Source organism: Ranitomeya imitator, chromosome 5 (assembly GCF_032444005.1).
Source record: "Ranitomeya imitator isolate aRanImi1 chromosome 5, aRanImi1.pri, whole genome shotgun sequence".
NCBI classification, from domain to species: Eukaryota; Metazoa; Chordata; class Amphibia; order Anura; family Dendrobatidae; genus Ranitomeya; species Ranitomeya imitator.
The window spans coordinates 200,213,415-200,237,185 of NC_091286.1; the positions used below are offsets into that span (position 1 = coordinate 200,213,415).

General features: G+C 47.1%; 1 protein-coding gene across 1 annotated transcript in view; it reads left to right on the top strand.

Moving 5' to 3' along the window:
• Positions 1-23,771, top strand: part of LOC138681719 (protein unc-93 homolog A-like) — a 106,201-nt gene that overhangs the window by 9,638 nt on the left and 72,792 nt on the right. The window contains exon 2 of the mRNA XM_069769504.1: positions 23,423-23,563. Coding sequence (XP_069625605.1) covers positions 23,474-23,563 — 90 coding nt within the window. The 5' untranslated portion in view covers positions 23,423-23,473. The remainder of the gene's footprint in view (positions 1-23,422; positions 23,564-23,771) is intronic.

Consider the following 23,771-nt stretch of genomic DNA (forward strand, 5'->3'; position numbering starts at 1 on the left):
TCCATTATATCCTTCCTGAGCACCGGTGCCCAAAACTGGACACAGTACTCCATGTGCGGTCTAACTAGGGATTTGTACAGAGGCAGTATAATGCTCTCATCATGTGTATCCAGACCTCTTTTAATGCACCCCATGATCCTGTTTGCCTTGGCAGCTGCTGCCTGGCACTGGCTGCTCCAGGTAAGTTTATCATTAACTAGGATCCCCAAGTCCTTCTCCCTGTCAGATTTACCCAGTGGTTTCCCATTCAGTGTGTAATGGTGACATTGATTCCTTCTTCCCATGTGTATAAACTTACATTTATCATTGTTAAACCTCATCTGCCACCTTTCAGCCCAAGTTTCCAACTTATCCAGATCCATCTGTAGCAGAATACTATCTTCTCTTGTATTAACTGCTTTACATAGTTTTGTATCATCTGCAAATATCAATATTTTACTGTGTAAACCTGTGGGGGGCTGCCTTTTCCTTTGGGGTATTTCTCTGAGGCAAGGTAGGCTTATTTTCTATCTTCAGGCTAGTTAGTTTCTCAGGCTGTGCCGAGTTGCATAGGCAGAGTTAGGCGCAATCCACGGCTGCCTCTAGTGTTGTTTGGAGAGGATTAGGGATTGCGGTCTGCAGAGTTCCCTCGTCTCAGAGCTCGTTCTATTATTTTGGGTTATTGTCAGATCACAGTATGTGCTCTGACCGCTATGTCCATTGTGATACTGAATTGCCTATCACAACACCCAGGCCAGTAAAACCTCTGAGGGACTCATTCTTGGGTCTTATCTACATCTAGGTCCCCCCAAGACATGAGTTTGTGCCAGATCTAATACCCTATGTCTATAGGGTTCCAAGACTAATCGCTGCACTTATACTTCCCCTCTCTGTTTAGTGACCAGATATAGCAAAGTACGGGAACCTGGTGTCGGCCTCTGGCTCTTGAGCAACCGCATTTATCACCGTCACATTTTTTCATACATTTTTCAAAGTCAAGTCCTGGATTTGGGCAGTCCCAAAATTCCCACCAGAAACCCCCAGTTCCGGAATTTCAGTTTCACTGGCCACCATCTCGTCCTCAACACCAGCCAGGACACACAAGGGGAACTCATCCATCTCCAACTGTGATGGGCTTTCGACAGAATTGTGCTGGCTACTGTCTGCATCCTTTGATACCTCCGTCTTTCCCCATAAGTCCCAGAAAAGACTGAAGTCCCTCTCAATTATCAAAGGGTGCAGCAAACCTTTGACCACCCTGACCTCATTGGACTCCATACCCCAGCTTGATTTAACCAACACTCTGGTGACAGGATAGTCCTTGGCATCTCCGTGGATACAGCGTACACCCACGTGTTTCCCTGGGATTAACTGATGGGGAAGTGTGGCCCTTACCAGGGTCACCAAACTCCCTGAGTCGAAGAGACTTGTCATCAGCACCCCATTTATTGACACGGGACATGCCTGCGGCCCCTCACCAGGCTGAAAGTCCACACTGTGGGGTTGTCACAGTAGGAGCAGTCTACAGTCCATCTTTTCGGAGGAAAAGGGACAGTGAGCTGCTAAATGTCCAGGACCGTGATATCTCCAGCAAAGCAAGTCTTTTCCCTGTAGCCTCTGACAACCCCTCAGTGACCCCTTAGGATCTAGGACTCCCCTCAGTGGTGGCTTTACTACCCCTCTTTTGGGGCTCAGATTCTTGCTGAGTACCCCAACATGAGGATGCACCACCCCCTGGCTTTCTTAGGGACCTCTCAACCACCTGCAACCGTTCCCCTAGGCCCACCAGTTTGTCTGCATTTTGTAGATCTCCCTAGGCAACCCAGGTCTGCAGCGGCCTAGGAGTGGTCAAACCTGTCCATGACAATCTGCTCAACCATCTTGGCTTGAGTGGAGGATTCCAGCTGCAACAATTTTTGCACCAAATGCAGTAGGTCAAACATTTGAGACCAAGGCACTTTGTCCCCATAATACACCCAGTGGTGAACCCGTTATGCTCTGACCGACATAGTCACTCCTGCGTGTGCCAAAATTTCAGCCTTTTAATTTGGCATACCTCTGCGCATCCTGTAAAGCTAAATCATAATATGCCTTCTGGGGCTCACCAGTCAAATAGGGGGCCAGCACCTCCGCCCACTGCTCTGGCTGTAGCTTCTCATGCTCCGATACCTGCTTGAACAGTAAAAAATGCCTCCACATCATCACCCGGGGTTATTTTTTGCATGGCTCATCTTACCGTTTTCCGGATGTACGTGTCATCACCTGGACTTGGGAGCAGTCAATCTGCTACTGATGTTGCTGGTGCTGCTGCATCTGCTGTATAGGCAGCTCACTTGACTTGTGTGGCACCATCTGTGGTTGCTGTAATTGCTGCTGATGTTGTAGCTGCTGTGCTTATAGAAGCTGTTAACGCAGGTCCTCCATCTTGCCTAATGTCGTCTGCTGGCTTGTGGCTGTCACACGTGTTCGCTGGAAGCGCTGCCGCACTTCTAACACCACCTGTGGTAGATCGTCTCACTCGGCTGCACGCGGAGGTAGTAAATGGAACACTGCGTCTTTAAGGGTGCACTTGGTTTATTTAGTACAAGGTTTTAACCCCTTAGTGACAGAGACAATTTTGTACTTAAAGACCAAGCCAATTTTTACAATTATGACCTCTTTATGAGGTTATAGCTCTGGAATGCTTCAAAAGATCCCATTGATTCTGAGATTTTTTTGTAACATATTGCAGTTCATGTTAGTGGTAACATTTCTTCAACATGACTTGCGATTAGTTATGAAAAAAGGAAATTTGGCAAAAAATTTAAAGTTTTGGAATTTTTGTGCCTTTAAATCAGAGAGTCATATTGCACAAAATAGTTAATAAATAACATTTACCACATGTATGCTTTACATCAGCACAGTTTTGGAAACATAATTTTTTTGTTAGGACATTATAAGGGTTAAAAGTTGACCATCGATTTCTCATTTTTCCATGAAAATTTGCAAAACCATTTTTTTAGGGACCACCTCACATTTTCAGTGAGTTTGGGGGTCAATATATCAAAAAATACCCCAAATTGACTGCATTCTAAAAACTGCACCCCTCGCGGTGCGCAAAGCCAGATTCAAGAAGTTTATTAACCCTTCAGGTGCTTCACGAGAACTAAAGCAATGTGGAAAAAAATTATGAAAATTTTGCTTTTTCACAAAAAATTTACTTTGGAACCAAACTTTTTTATTTTCACAAGGGTATCAGGAGAAAATGGACCATAAAATTTGTTGTGCAATTTTTTCTGAGTATGCCGATACCCAGTATGTGGGGGAAATCCACTATTTGGGTGCATGGCAGAGCTAAGAAGGGAGGGAGCACCATTTGACTTTTTGAATGCAAAATTTTTGCAATCAATGGCGGTCACCATGTCACGTTTGGAGACCTCCTGATGTACCTTAACAGTGGAAACCCCCCATTTCTAACTCCAGCCCTAACACAGCCCTAATTGCAACCCTAACCCCAACACACCTCTAATCCCAACCCTAACCATAACCCTAACCACAACCCTAACCACAACACCACCATAACCTAAACACCACAACCCTAACCCCAACACAACCCTAACCCTAGCCCCAACCCTAACCCTAGCCGAACCCTAACCTTAGCTCTAACCCCAACTCTAACCCTAGCCCAACCCTATCCCTAGCTCTAACCCCAACCCTAATGCTAACCCTAGACCCAACCCTAACCCTAATGGAAAGATGGAAAAAAATACATTTTCTTTATTTTATTTTTTATACCTAACTAAGGGGGCGATAAAAGGGATTTGATTTACTATTTTTTTATTTTGATCCCTGTAATATTGTCTATCACAGTGATCAAAATAAATCAATAGGAAAAATCTCTTATTGTTGCCAGGTGCTGGCCGGCAGATGACGCCAAGGGCCTGGGGACAGGACAGGGATGCAGGAGGTGCTGGAGGTATCGGGGAGGTTTCGGGGGACCCCATTTCCCTCTCCTCTGATGTGCTCGATCATATCAGAGGAGAAATAAATAAATGGGAAATTAGACTTTTTTTTGTGGTTGCATTACCTGGGATGGTAAAAACCGACCCGAATCATGTTCTATCCAGGGTCTCAGCTATCCCCAGTAACCGAGACCCTGGAAATTTTCCAAAGCTGGGGGGCACTATACCCTTATTTCTCAGCGCTGTTAAAAAGCAGCGCTGAGGAATAAGTTGTTGTGAATTCTGCTTTTGGGTTCCCTCCAGTGGTTGTAGGTGGGAATGCAGTTGTCCCTGAGTTGCAGTCCTGGCCAGGTATATCTGCTGATTGCAGTTCTGACTGGGATATTTAGGTGTGCAGGATTCATTATTCCTTGCCAGTTGTCCATGGTTCTGGGTGTGTTTTGGATCTTTGTCTGGTTCCTCCTGCCTTGCTGCCTATTCAGCAAAGATAAGTGTCTGGTTTTTGTTTCTGTGGCACACATGCTGTGTGCTTAATAATTCTGTGCTATTCATTTGTTTTCTCTTGTCCAGCTTAGATTGTGTCAGTGTTTTCTCAGTCTTGTTGGATTCTCTGGAGTTGCAGATATGCGCTCCACATCTTTAGTTAGATGGTGGAATTTTTTGTATTTTCTGCTGTGGATATTTTTGGAAGGGTTTTAATACTGACCGCTTAGTATTCTGTCCTATCCTTTCCTATTTTAGCTAGAGTGGCCTCTTTTGCTAAATCCTGTTTCCTGCCTGCGTGTGTCTTTTCCTCTACTACTCACAGTCAATATTTGTGGGGGGCTGCCTATCCTTTGGGGTTCTGCTCTGAGGCAAGGTAGATTTCCTATTTCCATCTATAGGGGTATTTAGTCCTCCGGCTGTGTCGAGGTGTCTAGGATTTGTTAGGCACACCCCACGGCTACTTCTAGTTGCGGTGTCAGTTCAGGATTTGCGGTCAGTATAGTTTCCACCTACTCCAGAGAAAGTTTCATGCTGCTCCAAGGTCACCGGATCATAACATAAGTACCTTTAACTGCCGCCGTTAAAAGGCGTATCGGCGGTTGTTAAGAGGTCAAGCACAAAAATAAACACGGCCCTTTGGGCAAAAGAGCAAAACAAAACAAAATGGTACCACTTCATGCAGTCCTTGCACTAGTGGGGGGTCAGCCCACTCAGGGTTAACAATGTCCTTGCACAAGCACTATGTGCCTAAACACTCTCCTGGCATCTTCCTCTCCAGGCCTTCAACAGCCCCTGACTGACCCTGGAGTTCAGCTATTTAAGGCCAGACCATGTGACCCCTTCCTCATGTGACTGCTCACATGACACTGACATCACACAGGTCCTGTCAGGACACTGCATGTAGAGATACGGCGGACCCCCTCCCACCCGCTCTATGGTGGTCTACTAACACCAGCCCATAGCATACCTCTCATTCATACTCACAACACATAGTGTGCTACTCTGGTTTTACATCACTGATGCTATTATGCACAGTGACATGTATCTCCCCTACATCACTTCACCACTGACTCTGTCACAACATATATATCTTTACTTTTGCTCATTTGCTCAGTATACTCATGTTCTATCACAGGGATTGTGGACCCAAACGTAAAACATATGTTTAATTTTGGATTTCATAAAGGCTTGCAACTACTTGTCACATATGAGTGTTAATTTCATTAGCACAAATTTGTATACGGATTGGAAACCAAATCAGGCATACATGAAAAACCAGAAGTGCCATATAGCCTACACAGCTATTACTGTAATTGTGGCAGTGAATTATTCATGCCAGCGCTGACTAAAACTTTTCAGCTCATGATATTTTGTAAAAGGTGAATGCACTAAAAACCCTCCTGAATTTATATTATGTCACTGTGTAAACATTTTCAGCTGACCTATATATGATTAGAACTAATAATTATTGCATATGCATTATATTTGATGTCAAAGTGTAAAAAAAATATTTATTTTTTAATTGTCTGATTAGTTGCTTGTGTGGTCATTTCTTAAAAGTGAAAGAAAAAATAATTATTTGTCTTTCTGTCATAAAATATGATTATTCAGAGCTATAAAATGTCTGGATGCTTAAATGACAGGATTAAAATGTTTAATGAAACAGTTAATAAGGCATAATGGTTGCTAAATGTGATTACTCATCAAATCCTTGCATAGCTTTTAACTGTATTTTAATTCCTCTGGTGTTAACTATTACACCACTTTCAAATGACTAATTTGTTTGTGAGAATATAAAGTTTTACAATTTATATGTTACATTTCTCCATTCAAGTACAATTTTTCATTGCAACAAATATTAAGAACTATCTTTTTTGTTATTTCGCAAAAAGTACAAAAGGCCAGAATGTTATTTTAAATAGCATCTATCGTCAAAATGCTATTTTGATGACACCTATGACTCACAGATATGTTACATCACTGAATATAGGAGGTATTTATTTTCTTCTATAAAGCTGGGTAACTGATCCAACAAGAATCAAATACTATTAGCAATTGGATATAAATATAAAACTTAACCTTTAATAGGTATGCATAAAAAGTCAATTCACATACAACACATAAAAAACAGGGGGAAGGTGTAATGACCAGAGGTCCGAATAAGATCCAGTGAGTCACAAACCAAGACCAAGGCAGAAATCTCCAACGGTATTTACTCAAAGGCAAATTAATCAAGGTAATATGGAGAATATTAAGGCAGATGCACCCCAAAGATACACTAATTCAGCAGCAGCTGAAATCACTGTGCCACTCAAAGGTCTCCTGAGAACTGTGTACTACAACAGACTAGTAAGAAATTTACCTAACAGGCAACTAAAAACAGGAACAAGTGTAAATTGAATGTAGTGTTATTAAGGGAGCCCCTGGAATGGCACATTGAGTATAACTTACACAACTCTAATATAAGATACACCTCTAAAGTAACAATTTAACACTCTGAGCAGAGATACCCGGGTATCTATAACTATGGTACCGTATCCTGAGATGGATTTCCTCTCAGGCAGGAATCCGCAGAGGCTGTAGCCAGTTCATATCTTCAGCGCCAATAAGTTACAGCAAGCTCCTCTTGTCTTGTCGGCCGATGCCGAGCCCAAACGCCGGGGACTTAGTTAGTGGTCTCACGATGTAGTCTCTGCTTCTGTAGCTCCTAGGAATGGTTCCACGACAATCCGTCCGTCTCTGTATCAGCAGTCTGTCCAGACTTGTTCCTCCACTCAATGCACAGGGAATCCACAGACTTCCAAATTCGTACTGGGTTCTTAGCAAAGTCTCCGTCTTTTCTTAGATAAAGGGTTAGCTCCTCTCCAGGAAACGTTAGCAACACAAGTCTCTCACAGAGTTAAACAAAAGGTTAGCTCTTCTCCAGGGGAACGTTAGCAACAAAAAGTCTCTCAAAAGCTTCTTGTCCTCCAAAAACACTTGCAGTAAATCCACACAGTCTCTTTTTAAGATCTCACAGCAGCTTCTCCTTTTTTTCCCGCCTTTTCTCTCCCAGCTCTCACTTCCTACTTTCACTTTACACTCGAGACACTAGACCCCACCCCGCAGCACACATTGTCTCTGGGAGGTCTGTCCTCTGCTGCAACAGGCAAAAACCACAGGGTCCTAGTGCCCTCTCAGTGGGACTACAGTTCACCCTCTTACATGCCACCCCACTAGAGGTTGGCGTCCTCGACATACCTTCCCACTCAAATTCATCTTGAGCATATCGCTGAGGCGGTATTCCTGCCGTAGATCGTGTAGTTCTCCTGAGTCCTACATCAACAGGTGCGACCTTAGAGGGAGCTAGAGTCTCTTCCGTGGTCGTGTTAGTGGGCGTAAGTGGAGTTGTCTCCTCCTGCGGCTCGATATCCTGTGATACAGAGTCAGGACCAAGCAGTTGACCTGATGCACTCTCCTCAACAACATCCTCCATATCCCCAACATTATCATCACCCGAGGCCAGATCGGTCACAGGGGGCAAATAAGCAGGCGCAGGAGTAAGCACACCATCAAACTCAAGATCATTCAGAGCTTCCGCCCCTTGGAACATGGCCTCTGGCTCTAGGGGGGTAGGCGCCGAATCTTCAAACCAGCACCGTTGTAACATGTTACGATGCAAATTACGGGTTGGCCCCCCTGTCCCCACCGGTTCGACCTCGTACACTGGAATCTCAGGGTTCACCTGTTTTTTTATCAGATACGGTATCGCCTCCCATCGGTCACTCAGCTTTCCTGACCGTCGTTTTGTCCTCACCAACACTCTGTCCCCCGGAGAGAACAGCTCTGTTTGTACAGGTCGCGTGTCCTTATGGACCACCTGTCGAAGGCGGTCGCCCACCACCTGATGCACCACCCTCAACCGCCGCCGATGCTCTCGTACCCACTCGGATGCAGTCCGAAGGGGGGCGGAGGAGGGATCTGGCATGTTCAAATCCTCAATGTCTCGGCCAGGTCTACCAAACATCAACATGTGTGGTGAGTAACCAGTAGTACTGTGCACCCTGTTATTGTAAGCCCACATCAATTCGGGGAGATACTCAGGCCAGCATGTCTGTTGCTGACTCTCTAAGGACCTCAACATTTGCAACAGGGTCCGATTAAAACGCTCACACGCCCCGTTACCCTGAGGGTGGTAAGGCGTTGTTCTCGACTGCTCGATACCATAGAGCTGGTGCAACTCTTTCATCAGCGTCCCCTGAAAGCAGGCCCCTTGATCTGAATGTATTCTCTGCGGACACCCGAACACTTGGAAGAAATGTCGGCACACTGCCTCAGCCGCCGACTTGGCCGTCTGATCTCTTGTCGGCACCGCTACAGCATACTTGGTAAAGTGATCTGTCATCACCAGGCAATAGGAGTACCCTGACGTAGAGTACCCTATCAACATGTAGTCAATCATGAGTAGCTCCAGTGGAGCTGAAGTCTTAATAGACTGTGTGGGAGCCCGCTGCTCAGGGCTTTTGTTGAGCCCACAAATTCGGCACTGCCGACACGCGTCGGCCACCATCCCTCCCAACTCAGGGCAGTAGAGGACTCGCTGCGACCACTGAAGTGTCTTTTCACTTCCAAAATGGGCCCCCTTCTCATGCGCCTCACGAGCGACCACTGGCCCCATCCCCACAGGAATTATCAGTTGGTACCGATGCTGCAGCTCCGATGGCAGGTACACCTTACGATACAAAAGACCTTGCTCCACACACAATTTATCCCATTGTCGAAGGAGTTTCATTCCTTCCATGGACTACTGAGCCTTGTCCTCTGCACTGGGCCAGGCCTTGTTTTGTACCCAACGGCGCACAAGTGCAATGTCCGGACACTCATCCTGGACTCTTGTCCAATCTGAGGGTGTTTTACCCAGGACACAGGGCATCCCGGTGGCCACCCCACTTGAGTGTACCACACTTTGGAAGATAGGTATCTGCCCCAAAGCTGGAGTTTCAGTATCCTCAAGTTGTTCGTCAACATCTTCCCCGGATGACCCAAGGGGCACCCTTGACAATGCATCTGCATTGCCGTTCTCTCGACCAGAGCGAAATTTAATGCGGTAATTGAACTTGGCCAGTCTGGCGACCCACCGCTGCTCCAACGCCCCCAGTTTTGCATTCTCTAAGTGAGCTAGCGGGTTGTTATCTGTCATGACTAGCACCTCAGCCCCTGTTAGATACTCGGCGAAGCGTTCTGTCATTGCCCACACCAGGGCCAGCAATTCCAGCCGGAATGAGCTGTAGTTAGCCGTATTTCGCTCGGAGTCTCTTAAAGATCTGCTGCCATAAGAAATCACTCGTTCTCGGCCGTCCTGCACCTGTGCTAGTACTGCCCCCAACCCATGAAGACTACCATCGGTATACAACAAAAAAGGGGTGTCAAACCGGGCGTAGGCCAGCAATGGGGCACTCGTTAGGGCGGTTTTCACTCCATCAAATGCCTTTTTCTGTAGGGGCCCCCATGGAATGGGGCGATTTCGAGGACCCAGCGCTGTCCCTCTCAAAAGTTCATTCAAGGGACTCACCATTTGTGATAATTTAGGCACAAACTGCCGATAGTATCCTGCTAGGCCCAGGAAGGCCTGCACTTCTCGCAGGTCACAAGGAGGTGGCCACTCTTGTACCGCCTTAATCTTACTGGCTAAAGGTAGTACCCCGTCCGGGGTCACCAGATGCCCCAAATATTCAATCTGGTTTCGTAACAGTTGACATTTTTTTGGCTTTATTTTCAGGCCGTAGCTCTTGAGCCGCCGGAGAACTTGACGCAGCTTCTCCAGATGATCTTCAAATGAGGTTCCGAACACCACAATGTCGTCTAGATATATCAGGACTGATTCAAAATTTAGATCGCCCAAGCAATGTTCCATCAGGCGTTGGAAGGTTCCTGGGGCGGTAGCGAGGCCAAAGGGCATCCGGTTGAACTCAAAGAGCCCCATTGGCAAGACAAACGCCGTCTTGGCCCGATCTTTTTCAGCCATTGGGACCTGCCAGTATCCGCTTGCCAAATCCAACGTTGAGAAATACTTGGCCCGACCCAGGGCCGACAGGGATTCTTCAATACAGGGTAAAGGATATGCGTCCCGTACTGTGTGGGCATTCAATTTCCGATAGTCCACACAAAATCGGAGTGTCCCATCCTTCTTGCGGACCAAGACTACAGGGGCCGCCCAGGGACTCCGGCTCTCTCGGATCACTTGGTTGTCCAGCATACTGGCCACCATGCTCTTCACCTCTTGATAGAGCGCCGGAGGAATTTGACGATATCTTTCTCTAATGGGTGGAGTATCCCCCGTTGGAATCTCATGCTCAATCGTCTGGGTACACCCGAAGTCCTCTCCATGTCGGGAAAATGTCTCTTGATGTTCCCACAAAACTCTCTCCAACTGCTCCAACTGCACGGGGGTCAGCTTCTCCCGATCCACTCCCATCTGCTCCATGATCACATGAACATTCCATTCCTCCGTAGGAGGTTCAGTCCGGCCTACCTCGACCGCGAATGTCCAGGATGACTGTTGGTCTGGTCGCAATTCGAACCCTGCATTTTCCGGCACCTTCTCTGCCGGCACGAACAGTTCAGCCAGTATGGTCCCAGCGGGAATTGCAACAGCTTCATCTAAAACATTGATGCATCGGACCGGCACTCGTCCATTCTTCACAATCGCCAAAGACCGGGCCACATGTACCTTGGCAAATGAGGAACCCTCTCGGGCGGGCTCAAGTAGCACTTCAAGCCCATTCAATCTCTGTGCAGCTCCCACAGGCAGCATTAAGAGTTCCTCTTGTCTGGGTCCCAGCAGGATCGGGGCCCTCGAAGTCACTCGGACCCGGCCCACCCGGCCACCTGGGACCGCACTTTTCAGCAAGTCGCAACTCAGCACTAGACAGTGTAGAATTCTCTGTGTGGGTCGGTGTCTTGTCGCACGGGTCCAGTATCGGGGTCCTTCACTGGCATACATCTGGTGATTCAAATCTCGCAGCATGTTCATTCCGAGCGTCACTTCCATCCCTCTTCTAGGGGGGTGATCCACCAGTACTACCCCTTTCTGCCCCAGCTCTTGACCAAACATTTTTAGTTGCATCCACACGTTCCCTTTGACTGACAATTGACCATTATTTGCGGCGGTCAGTCGTATCACTCGGCCATCCTCTGGAATCACTAGTCGACTGAAGTATCTCTCATATACTTCTAGAGGCATTATAGTACATTCGGATCCCGTGTCAACCAAGCACCTCATCTTCCGCCCTTCAAACTCTGCTTCTATCACTGGACTACATGCAAACAAATCTTGTTCATTCCGTCGAGGGCTTTGTGTGGGTGGGGCCGCTGCTGCTTGCCCTCTCATGGCAGCGGCCGGAAGTTTAAAGCCGGCGACGGGGTTTCTGGGGCTGTAAGCACCCGGCAGTAACGCGAGATGTGTCCCTGGCGGCCACACTTCCAGCAGGTGATTGTTCCTCGTGGACGAGGGCTTGACTCATTCTGATAGGACGACCTGGCCATTTGCGGGGTCACCGTTCCAGGGGGTGGGGCAGGAGGTTCCCGTGAGGTGGTAGAGGCGGGATCAACTGTCAGTTGAGACAATTTCAGCTTCAACTCCTTCACCTCAGCACGCAAAGCTTGTACCATGCTTACAAGCCCCTCTCCCCCCGACCCTGATGACACACCTTCCTCCAGCTGGGCACTGTTCACTGACCCCTCGGGAACATAGGCTGATTTCTCTTCCCTTTCCACTGCAGCTCGGTAAATCTGCCAGAAAGATAACTCTGGTGCAACCCGGGCCATTTCCAACAGCTTGTCCCGGAGAAGTCTATGGGCTAAACCGGTGATGAATTGGTCCCGGAGCAAGCGGTCTACCTCCCGGAACGCCCCCATGGCCCCCGGGTCTAGTCGCTGCATCTCATTCAACATCTCTTGTAAAATATTAGAGTACTGCATCAGGGACTCACACTCTCTCTGGGGACGATTAAAGAATAGGGACCGAAGCTGGGCCACGCGCTCGGCCCCCCAAACTCCTCTCTAACAGTTCCAAAATCTTTTCTAATGTATCCCTCTCTGATTCTGGGCGCACCATCACCATACGCCTAATATCACCCTCCAGTGCATTTAATGCCAGCTCAGCGCGTAACGCGGGGGTCAAATTACACATGCGCAGAATACTCCGGATTCTCTCAGCCCAATCTTGCAACGCCATATTGTGCCCATCGTATTTCGGCATGTGCTGAAGTAAAGCTCCTACAGGCACATACCCTCCCGGAGTCGCAGCGGCTGCCAGGGGAACCCCAACCCCCGAGGAGGATGCGGATACAGCGGGGTCATTTCCACCCTCGCCCTCGTCCATGACAAACACTGGATCCTGCCGACTACGCCAAAAATGTAATGACCAGAGGTCCGAATAAGATCCAGTGAGTCACAAACCAAGACCAAGGCAGAAATCTCCAACGGTATTTACTCAAAGGCAAATTAATCAAGGTAATATGGAGAATATTAAGGCAGATGCACCCCAAAGATACACTAATTCAGCAGCAGCTGAAATCACTGTGCCACTCAAAGGTCTCCTGAGAACTGTGTACTACAACAGACTAGTAAGAAATTTACCTAACAGGCAACTAAAAACAGGAACAAGTGTAAATTGAATGTAGTGTTATTAAGGGAGCCCCTGGAATGGCACATTGAGTATAACTTACACAACTCTAATATAAGATACACCTCTAAAGTAACAATTTAACACTCTGAGCAGAGATACCCGGGTATCTATAACTATGGTACCGTATCCTGAGATGGATTTCCTCTCAGGCAGGAATCCGCAGAGGCTGTAGCCAGTTCATATCTTCAGCGCCAATAAGTTACAGCAAGCTCCTCTTGTCTTGTCGGCCGATGCCGAGCCCAAACGCCGGGGACTTAGTTAGTGGTCTCACGATGTAGTCTCTGCTTCTGTAGCTCCTAGGAATGGTTCCACGACAATCCGTCCGTCTCTGTATCAGCAGTCTGTCCAGACTTGTTCCTCCACTCAATGCACAGGGAATCCACAGACTTCCAAATTCGTACTGGGTTCTTAGCAAAGTCTCCGTCTTTTCTTAGATAAAGGGTTAGCTCCTCTCCAGGAAACGTTAGCAACACAAGTCTCTCACAGAGTTAAACAAAAGGTTAGCTCTTCTCCAGGGGAACGTTAGCAACAAAAAGTCTCTCAAAAGCTTCTTTTCCTCCAAAAACACTTGCAGTAAATCCACACAGTCTCTTTTTAAGATCTCACAGCAGCTTCTCCTTTTCTTCCCGCCTTTTCTCTCCCAGCTCTCACTTCCTACTTTCACTTTACACTCGAGACACTAGACCCCACCCCGCAGCACACATTGTCTCTGGGAGGTCTGTCCTCTGCTGCAACAGGCAAAAACCACAGGGTCCTAGTGCCCTCTCAGTGGGACTACAGTTCACCCTCTTACATGCCACCCCACTAGAGGTTGGCGTCCTCGACATACCTTCCCACTCAAATTCATCTTGAGCATATCGCTGAGGCGGTATTCCTGCCGTAGATCGTGTAGTTCTCCTGAGTCCTACATCAACAGGTGCGACCTTAGAGGGAGCTAGAGTCTCTTCCGTGGTCGTGTTAGTGGGCGTAAGTGGAGTTGTCTCCTCCTGCGGCTCGATATCCTGTGATACAGAGTCAGGACCAAGCAGTTGACCTGATGCACTCTCCTCAACAACATCCTCCATATCCCCAACATTATCATCACCCGAGGCCAGATCGGTCACAGGGGGCAAATAAGCAGGCGCAGGAGTAAGCACACCATCAAACTCAAGATCATTCAGAGCTTCCGCCCCTTGGAACATGGCCTCTGGCTCTAGGGGGGTAGGCGCCAAATCTTCAAACCAGCACCGTTGTAACATGTTACGATGCAAATTACGGGTTGGCCCCCCTGTCCCCACCGGTTCGACCTCGTACACTGGAATCTCAGGGTTCACCTGTTTTTTTATCAGATACGGTATCGCCTCCCATCGGTCACTCAGCTTTCCTGACCGTCGTTTTGTCCTCACCAACACTCTGTCCCCCGGAGAGAACAGCTCTGTTTGTACAGGTCGCGTGTCCTTATGGACCACCTGTCGAAGGCGGTCGCCCACCACCTGATGCACCACCCTCAACCGCCGCCGATGCTCTCGTACCCACTCGGATGCAGTCCGAAGGGGGGCGGAGGAGGGATCTGGCATGTTCAAATCCTCAATGTCTCGGCCAGGTCTACCAAACATCAACATGTGTGGTGAGTAACCAGTAGTACTGTGCACCCTGTTATTGTAAGCCCACATCAATTCGGGGAGATACTCAGGCCAGCATGTCTGTTGCTGACTCTCTAAGGACCTCAACATTTGCAACAGGGTCCGATTAAAACGCTCACACGCCCCGTTACCCTGAGGGTGGTAAGGCGTTGTTCTCGACTGCTCGATACCATAGAGCTGGTGCAACTCTTTCATCAGCGTCCCCTGAAAGCAGGCCCCTTGATCTGAATGTATTCTCTGCGGACACCCGAACACTTGGAAGAAATGTCGGCACACTGCCTCAGCCGCCGACTTGGCCGTCTGATCTCTTGTCGGCACCGCTACAGCATACTTGGTAAAGTGATCTGTCATCACCAGGCAATAGGAGTACCCTGACGTAGAGTACCCTATCAACACGTAGTCAATCATGAGTAGCTCCAGTGGAGCTGAAGTCTTAATAGACTGTGTGGGAGCCCGCTGCTCAGGGCTTTTGTTGAGCCCACAAATTCGGCACTGCCGACACGCGTCGGCCACCATCCCTCCCAACTCAGGGCAGTAGAGGACTCGCTGCAACCACTGAAGTGTCTTTTCACTTCCAAAATGGGCCCCCTTCTCATGCGCCTCACGAGCGACCACTGGCCCCATCCCCACAGGAATTATCAGTTGGTACCGATGCTGCAGCTCCGATGGCAGGTACACCTTACGATACAAAAGACCTTGCTCCACACACAATTTATCCCATTGTCGAATGAGTTTCATTCCTTCCATGGACAACTGAGCCTTGTCCTCTGCACTGGGCCAGGCCTTGTTTTGTACCCAACGGCGCACAAGTGCAATGTCCGGACACTCATCCTGGACTCTTGTCCAATCTGAGGGTGTTTTACCCAGGACACAGGGCATCCCGGTGGCCACCCCACTTGAGTGTACCACACTTTGAAAGATAGGTATCTGCCCCAAAGCTGGAGTTTCAGTATCCTCAAGTTGTTCGTCAACATCTTCCCCGGATGACCCAAGGGGCACCCTTGACAATGCATCTGCATTGCCGTTCTCTCGACCAGAGCGAAATTTAATGCGGTAATTGAACTTGGCCAGTCTGGCGACCCACCGCTGCTCCAACGCCCCCAGTTTTGCATTCTCTAAGTGAGCTAGCGGGTTGTTATCTGTCATGACTAGCACCTCAGCCCCTGTTAGATACTCGGCGAAGCGTTCTGTCATTGCCCACACCAGGGCCAGCAATTCCAGCCGGAATGAGCTGTAGTTAGCCGTATTTCGCTCGGAGTCTCTTAAAGATCTGCTGCCATAAGAAATCACTCGTTCTCGGCCGTCCTGCACCTGTGCTAGTACTGCCCCCAACCCATGAAGACTACCATCGGTATACAACAAAAAAGGGGTGTCAAACCGGGCGTAGGCCAGCAATGGGGCACTCGTTAGGGCGGTTTTCACTCCATCAAATGCCTTTTTCTGTAGGGGCCCCCATGGAATGGGGCGATTTCGAGGACCCAGCGCTGTCCCTCTCAAAAGTTCATTCAAGGGACTCACCACTTGTGAGAATTTAGGCACAAACCGCCGATAGTATCCTGCTAGGCCCAGGAAGGCCCGCACTTCACGCAGGTCACAAGGAGGTGGCCACTCTTGTACCGCCTTAATCTTACTGGCTAAAGGTAGTACCCCGTCTGGGGTCACCAGATGCCCCAAATATTCAATCTGGTTTCGTAACAGTTGACATTTTTTTGGCTTTATTTTCAGGCCGTAGCTCTTGAGCCGCCGGAGAACTTGACGCAGCTTCTCCAGATGATCTTCAAATGAGGTTCCGAACACCACAATGTCGTCTAGATATATCAGGACTGATTCAAAATTTAGATCGCCCAAGCAATGTTCCATCAGGCGTTGGAAGGTTCCTGGGGCGGTAGCGAGGCCAAAGGGCATCCGGTTGAACTCAAAGAGCCCCATTGGCAAGACAAACGCCGTCTTGGCCCGATCTTTTTCAGCCATTGGGACCTGCCAGTATCCGCTTGCCAAATCCAACGTTGAGAAATACTTGGCCCGACCCAGGGCCGACAGGGATTCTTCAATACGGGGTAAAGGATATGCGTCCCGTACTGTGTGGGCATTCAATTTCCGATAGTCCACACAAAATCGGAGTGTCCCATCCTTCTTGCGGACCAAGACTACAGGGGCCGCCCAGGGACTCCGGCTCTCTCGGATCACTTGGTTGTCCAGCATACTGGCCACCATGCTCTTCACCTCTTGATAGAGCGCCGGAGGAATTTGACGATATCTTTCTCTAATGGGTGGAGTATCCCCCGTTGGAATCTCATGCTCAATCGTCTGGGTACACCCGAAGTCCTCTCCATGTCGGGAAAATGTCTCTTGATGTTCCCACAAAACTCTCTCCAACTGCTCCAACTGCACGGGGGTCAGCTTCTCCCGATCCACTCCCATCTGCTCCATGATCACATGAACATTCCATTCCTCCGTAGGAGGTTCAGTCCGGCCTACCTCGACCGCGAATGTCCAGGATGACTGTTGGTCTGGTCGCAATTCGAACCCTGCATTTTCCGGCACCTTCTCTGCCGGCACGAACAGTTCAGCCAGTATGGTCCCAGCGGGAATTGCAACAGCTTCATCTAAAACATTGATGCATCGGACCGGCACTCGTCCATTCTTCACAATCGCCAAAGACCGGGCCACATGTACCTTGGCAAATGAGGAACCCTCTCGGGCGGGCTCAAGTAGCACTTCAAGCCCATTCAATCTCTGTGCAGCTCCCACAGGCAGCATTAAGAGTTCCTCTTGTCTGGGTCCCAGCAGGATCGGGGCCCTCGAAGTCACTCGGACCCGGCCCACCCGGCCACCTGGGACCGCACTTTTCAGCAAGTCGCAACTCAGCACTAGACGGTGTAGAATTCTCTGTGTGGGTCGGTGTCTTGTCGCACGGGTCCAGTATCGGGGTCCTTCACTGGCATACATCTGGTGATTCAAATCTCGCAGCATGTTCATTCCGAGCGTCACTTCCATCCCTCTTCTAGGGGGGTGATCCACCAGTACTACCCCTTTCTGCCCCAGCTCTTGACCAAACATTTTTAGTTGCATCCACACGATCCCTTTGACTGACAATTGACCATTATTTGCGGCGGTCAGTCGTATCACTCGGCCATCCTCTGGAATCACTAGTCGACTGAAGTATCTCTCATATACTTCTAGAGGCATTATAGTACATTCGGATCCCGTGTCAACCAAGCACCTCATCTTCCGCCCTTCAAACTCTGCTTCTATCACTGGACTACATGCAAACAAATCTTGTTCATTCCGTCGAGGGCTTTGTGTGGGTGGGACCGCTGCTGCTTGCCCTCTCATGGCAGCGGCCGGAAGTTTAAAGCCGGCGACGGGGTTTCTGGGGCTGTAAGCGCCCGGCAGTAACGCGAGATGTGTCCCTGGCGGCCACACTTCCAGCAGGTGATTGTTCCTCGTGGGCGAGGGCTTGACTCATTCTGATAGGACGACCTGGCCATTTGCGGGGTCACCGTTCCAGGGGGTGGGGCAGGAGGTTCCCGTGAGGTGGTAGAGGCGGGATCAACTGTCAGTTGAGACAATTTCAGCTTCAACTCCTTCACCTCAGCACGCAAAGCTTCTACCACGCTTACAAGCCCCTCTCCCCCCGACCCTGATGACACACCTTCCTCCAGCTGGGCACTGTTCACTGATCCCTCGGGAACATAGGCTGATTTCTCTTCCCTTTCCACTGCAGCTCGGTAAATCTGCCAGAAAGATAACTCTGGTGCAACCCGGGCCATTTCCAACAGCTTGTCCCGGAGAAGTCTATGGGCTAAACCAGTGATGAATTGGTCCCGGAGCAAGCGGTCTACCTCCCGGAACGCCCCCATGGCCCCCGGGTCTAGTCGCTGCATCTCATTCAACATCTCTTGTAAAATATTAGAGTACTGCATCAGGGACTCACACTCTCTCTGGGGACGATTAAAGAATAGGGACCGAAGCTGGGCCACACGCGCTCGGCCCCCCAAACTCCCCTCTAACAGTTCCAAAATCTTTTCTAATGTATCCCTCTTTGATTCTGGGCGCACCATCACCATACGCCTAATATCACCCTCCAGTGCATTTAATGCCAGCTCAGCGCGTAACGCGGGGGTCAAATTACACATGCGCAGAATACTCCGGATTCTCTCAGCCCAATCTTGCAACGCCATATTGCGCCCATCGTATTTCGGCATGTGCTGAAGTAAAGCTCCTACAGGCACATACCCTCCCGGAGTCGCAGCGGCTGCCAGGGGAACCCCAACCCCCGAGGAGGATGCGAATACAGCGGGGTCATTTCCACCCTCGCCCTCGTCCATGACAAACACTGGATCCTGCCGACTACGCCAAAAATGTAATGACCAGAGGTCCGAATAAGATCCAGTGAGTCACAAACCAAGACCAAGGCAGAAATCTCCAACGGTATTTACTCAAAGGCAAATTAATCAAGGTAATATGGAGAATATTAAGGCAGATGCACCCCAAAGATACACTAATTCAGCAGCAGCTGAAATCACTGTGCCACTCAAAGGTCTCCTGAGAACTGTGTACTACAACAGACTAGTAAGAAATTTACCTAACAGGCAACTAAAAACAGGAACAAGTGTAAATTGAATGTAGTGTTATTAAGGGAGCCCCTGGAATGGCACATTGAGTATAACTTACACAACTCTAATATAAGATACACCTCTAAAGTAACAATTTAACACTCTGAGCAGAGATACCCGGGTATCTATAACTATGGTACCGTATCCTGAGATGGATTTCCTCTCAGGCAGGAATCCGCAGAGGCTGTAGCCAGTTCATATCTTCAGCGCCAATAAGTTACAGCAAGCTCCTCTTGTCTTGTCGGCCGATGCCGAGCCCAAACGCCGGGGACTTAGTTAGTGGTCTCACGATGTAGTCTCTGCTTCTGTAGCTCCTAGGAATGGTTCCACGACAATCCGTCCGTCTCTGTATCAGCAGTCTGTCCAGACTTGTTCCTCCACTCAATGCACAGGGAATCCACAGACTTCCAAATTCGTACTGGGTTCTTAGCAAAGTCTCCGTCTTTTCTTAGATAAAGGGTTAGCTCCTCTCCAGGAAACGTTAGCAACACAAGTCTCTCACAGAGTTAAACAAAAGGTTAGCTCTTCTCCAGGGGAACGTTAGCAACAAAAAGTCTCTCAAAAGCTTCTTTTCCTCCAAAAACACTTGCAGTAAATCCACACAGTCTCTTTTTAAGATCTCACAGCAGCTTCTCCTTTTCTTCCCGCCTTTTCTCTCCCAGCTCTCACTTCCTACTTTCACTTTACACTCGAGACACTAGACCCCACCCCGCAGCACACATTGTCTCTGGGAGGTCTGTCCTCTGCTGCAACAGGCAAAAACCACAGGGTCCTAGTGCCCTCTCAGTGGGACTACAGTTCACCCTCTTACAAAGGGAAGGACCCTTGTGCATTTGTGAACCCTAACCAACACAGAATAAGGGGAGGGAAGAGAAAATACAAAAAATTCAAAAATTCCTGACAGTGCTAAATGGTCACTGTGCCTGTGACCATAGGTGATCAGGAATACATATGCTGGATAAATAACCCTTGGTAGAAAGAGTTGCTGTACCTTAGGTAGGTCAAAACGACACAAGAGCATTTCATTCTGTATGGGCAATTTACAGGCGGGGTATATCCATATATGGTTCACAATAACAAAGAAGACTATAGGTCGCTATATCTACTGCCCGCCCTGAACATTCGGCATGTTCATAGCACTGTTTCTGGTATGGCATTTGCCACTATATAAGGCTACTAGCTAAATACATAGGGTCACATACACAGTGACCATTTAGCACTGTCAGCAATTTTTGAATTTTTTGTATTTTCTCTTCCCTCCCCTTATTCTGTGTTGGTTAGGGTTCACAAATGCACAAGGATCTTTCCCCCTGTTTTTTATGTGTTGTATGTGAATTGACTTTTTATACATACCTATTAAAGGTTAAGTTTTATATTTATATCCAATTGCTAATAGTAGAGGTATTTATTTTGCATAATCTACAAGGAATACAATGCTGTAGGACAAAATAGAGGGCATCCATACTGTTTATGTGTTAAATTAAATAAATGGTAATAATGTATTATTTTATTCTTTATACTTTTTTATTTACGCTATTCTAATGAGTGCTTATTTTTACTAGAATTATAACAATAATTCTCGTTTATAAAATATACAGCTATTGACATACTTGTTCGTGCGGTACTTTTCCTTGTCCAAATTGAAATGTGCATGTTGTATGTAGAGACTGAGGGCAGCAAAACTATGAAAGAACACAATTTGGAAACAAGGAGTAAAGAAATATGTGTGAAACAAGTCATAATATGTGTTCCACCTTGTATTCTTCAAAGTACCCCCATTTCACTCTTATGATAGTGTTACACATTCTTAGGAATCTCACAAGCAGCCTCATCAGGACCGACTTCCTAACAGTCTTGAATGCATTCACAGAGTTGCTGAATACTTGTTCCTATGTCTTCACTGTGAGGTCCGACTCATCCCAAACCATCACAATTGGATTGTGGCTGGGCACTTGTGGAGAACATGTCATCTGATGCAGCAATCCATCCCTTCTTCACTTTATTATGTCACCTTCATTGGCAACACAGCTCTTACAAAGTGTGGAGTTGGGTTTTGAGTCATAGTTCTGTTGCAACACAAATGACAGTCTCACTAAGTGCAAACTAGATAAGATGGTACGTTATTGCAGAATGCATTTTAGCCATGCTGGTTAGGTGTACCTTGAATTTTGAATAAATCACCATCAGAGTCACAAGCAATGCACTCAGACAACATTACACCTCCCCCACCCCACCGTGCTTCACATTAGAGCACCACACATCTAGAAACCATTTCCTTACCTTTTCAACCACTGACAAAGATATTGTAGGTACCAAAAATCTCAAATCAGACCACAGTATAGATTTCCACTGATCTAATGTCGAATCCTTGTGTTGTGTGGCCAAAGCAAATCTCCTATTCTTGCTTGTGGTCCTCAATAGTGTCTTCTTCACATCAATTTCACTGTAAAGGCCTGCAACTTCTGGTCTCCTCTGGACAGTTAATGTTGAGACATATCTGATATTTGATATCTTTGCATAATCTATAAGGACACTTATCTGCGGTACTGTGAATTTCCAGTTTCTGAGGCAAAGTTGGTATCTTTGATGAACTTATCCTCTGCAGCAGAGATAATTAGTGATCTTCTTTTCCTAGGAAGCAATCATGAAAACCAGTTTCATCATAGCGACTGATAATTTTCATGATAGCACTTGAAAATATTTTCAAGGTTCTAGCAATTTTCCAAATTTCAATGACCTTCATTTCTTAAAATACACATTTCAATGACCTTCATGTCTTAAAATAATGATGGACTATTGTTTCTTTTTACGTAGCCCCTTAGAAGGGTAAAGGGCTAAAGGAGTTAAAGGGTAAAGGGTTAAGTAGTTAAGGGTAAATCCACAAAGAAAACCTTTTGGTTACTATAACTCTGGTGATATTGGATTCATGGTTCTAAATAGTTGTAGATCACTGATTTTGAATGAATTGTATTTATAATTTTGCTTTTTAATCTAAATTTGATTTTAAAAAAGTGTGTATCAGGGGTTTTGCATTATCATGGCTTAGAATGCATAATTTAATACCATTCTGTGTATACTTAAAGACAACTTTCCTTTCAGTAAATCTGTTGGGGGAGAGTCGGGACGCCCACATTAGATGGGCTTGAAATCAGCATGGAATACTTTTATGTGCATTGAGGCCTTTAGACGTAGTAATAGTAAAAGTAGTGATGAGCAAGATTGCTCGGATAAGGGGTTATCCTAGCATGCTCGTGTGCTAAGTGTCTTCTGCGTGCTTGAAAAATAAGTTCTAATCACTATGGCTGCGTGACTCATGGCTGTTTGACAACCGCAACACATGCATGGATTGCCTGTTTGTTAGGCACGCCGCAGACACTCAGCACACGAGCGTGTTCGCATAACCCCTTATCTGAGCATGCTCGCTCATCACTAATTAAAAGGCAGAAATGGTACTCCTCCTCCTGTTCTTGTTAGGGCAGTTTGCCCCACAGACAGCTCAGCTCTCCAGTCCATACAATGGCTGCTAGAGAAGGATCATGTGACAAGATTCTTCCATCAGCTTTGTCTAATAGGAAGTCAGCCTCTTATAGGAAAGCAGTTTTCCTATGTGACGTGTTCTTTCAATTGGAGGAGACTAATGGACTTGTTTTGTCACTTTTGTCACCTCCATCAACATCCATAATGTCCCCCACACAGCTGTTGCAATACAAGTAATATGGCCAGCCCTGTTCACTGATTCTACAGTCAGCAACGTACAGTGCAAAACTAAGCTATGCACGGCAAAACTGCAATATTTTTAAAGAGACTCAATAGCAAAAATCATTTTAGCCCCAAGTGCAGAAATTTAAGTAAGGAAGAAAAAATTGTCCTCAAAGGTGGGCAACCCTTATTGAATAGTAACTGCTACAAAATCATATCATCATCACAGCTGTTAAATTAAAGATACAGTGGCCGACCTCTTTAAAGACATTTCAAACTTCAAAGAAAATCATTATTTTGCCCCCAAGGAAATAAATTAGTGCAATTATATATATAAGTCATTTAAGTAATTATATACTATATGAATTTATCTACAACATTGTAATAACTCTTCATGCTTACCTACAGCATTAACAAGACTGACAAGATATCAGAACCTGCAAAAATAAAGGTTAAAGAATGCAATGTTCACATCTCAAAAATATTCTTATTCTGTCATTTGGAATCTTACTCCTATACACTGCTTATATGGGACTTCAGACTCTTCAGGTAAAGTACCACCTTATATGAATCAAACAACATTTTCATAAAAAGTTTACTATATTAACCATGTACTGATCATATATTTATTGATCACTTGTTCAATAGTTTGGATTAGAGTAATCTGTGATCTCTGCAAATTTTAACCTTGTTATGATGAGAAAAGTACTTTGACCCTTCATGCAATAGGCGCATGAACAGTATTCTTTAGGCCAGC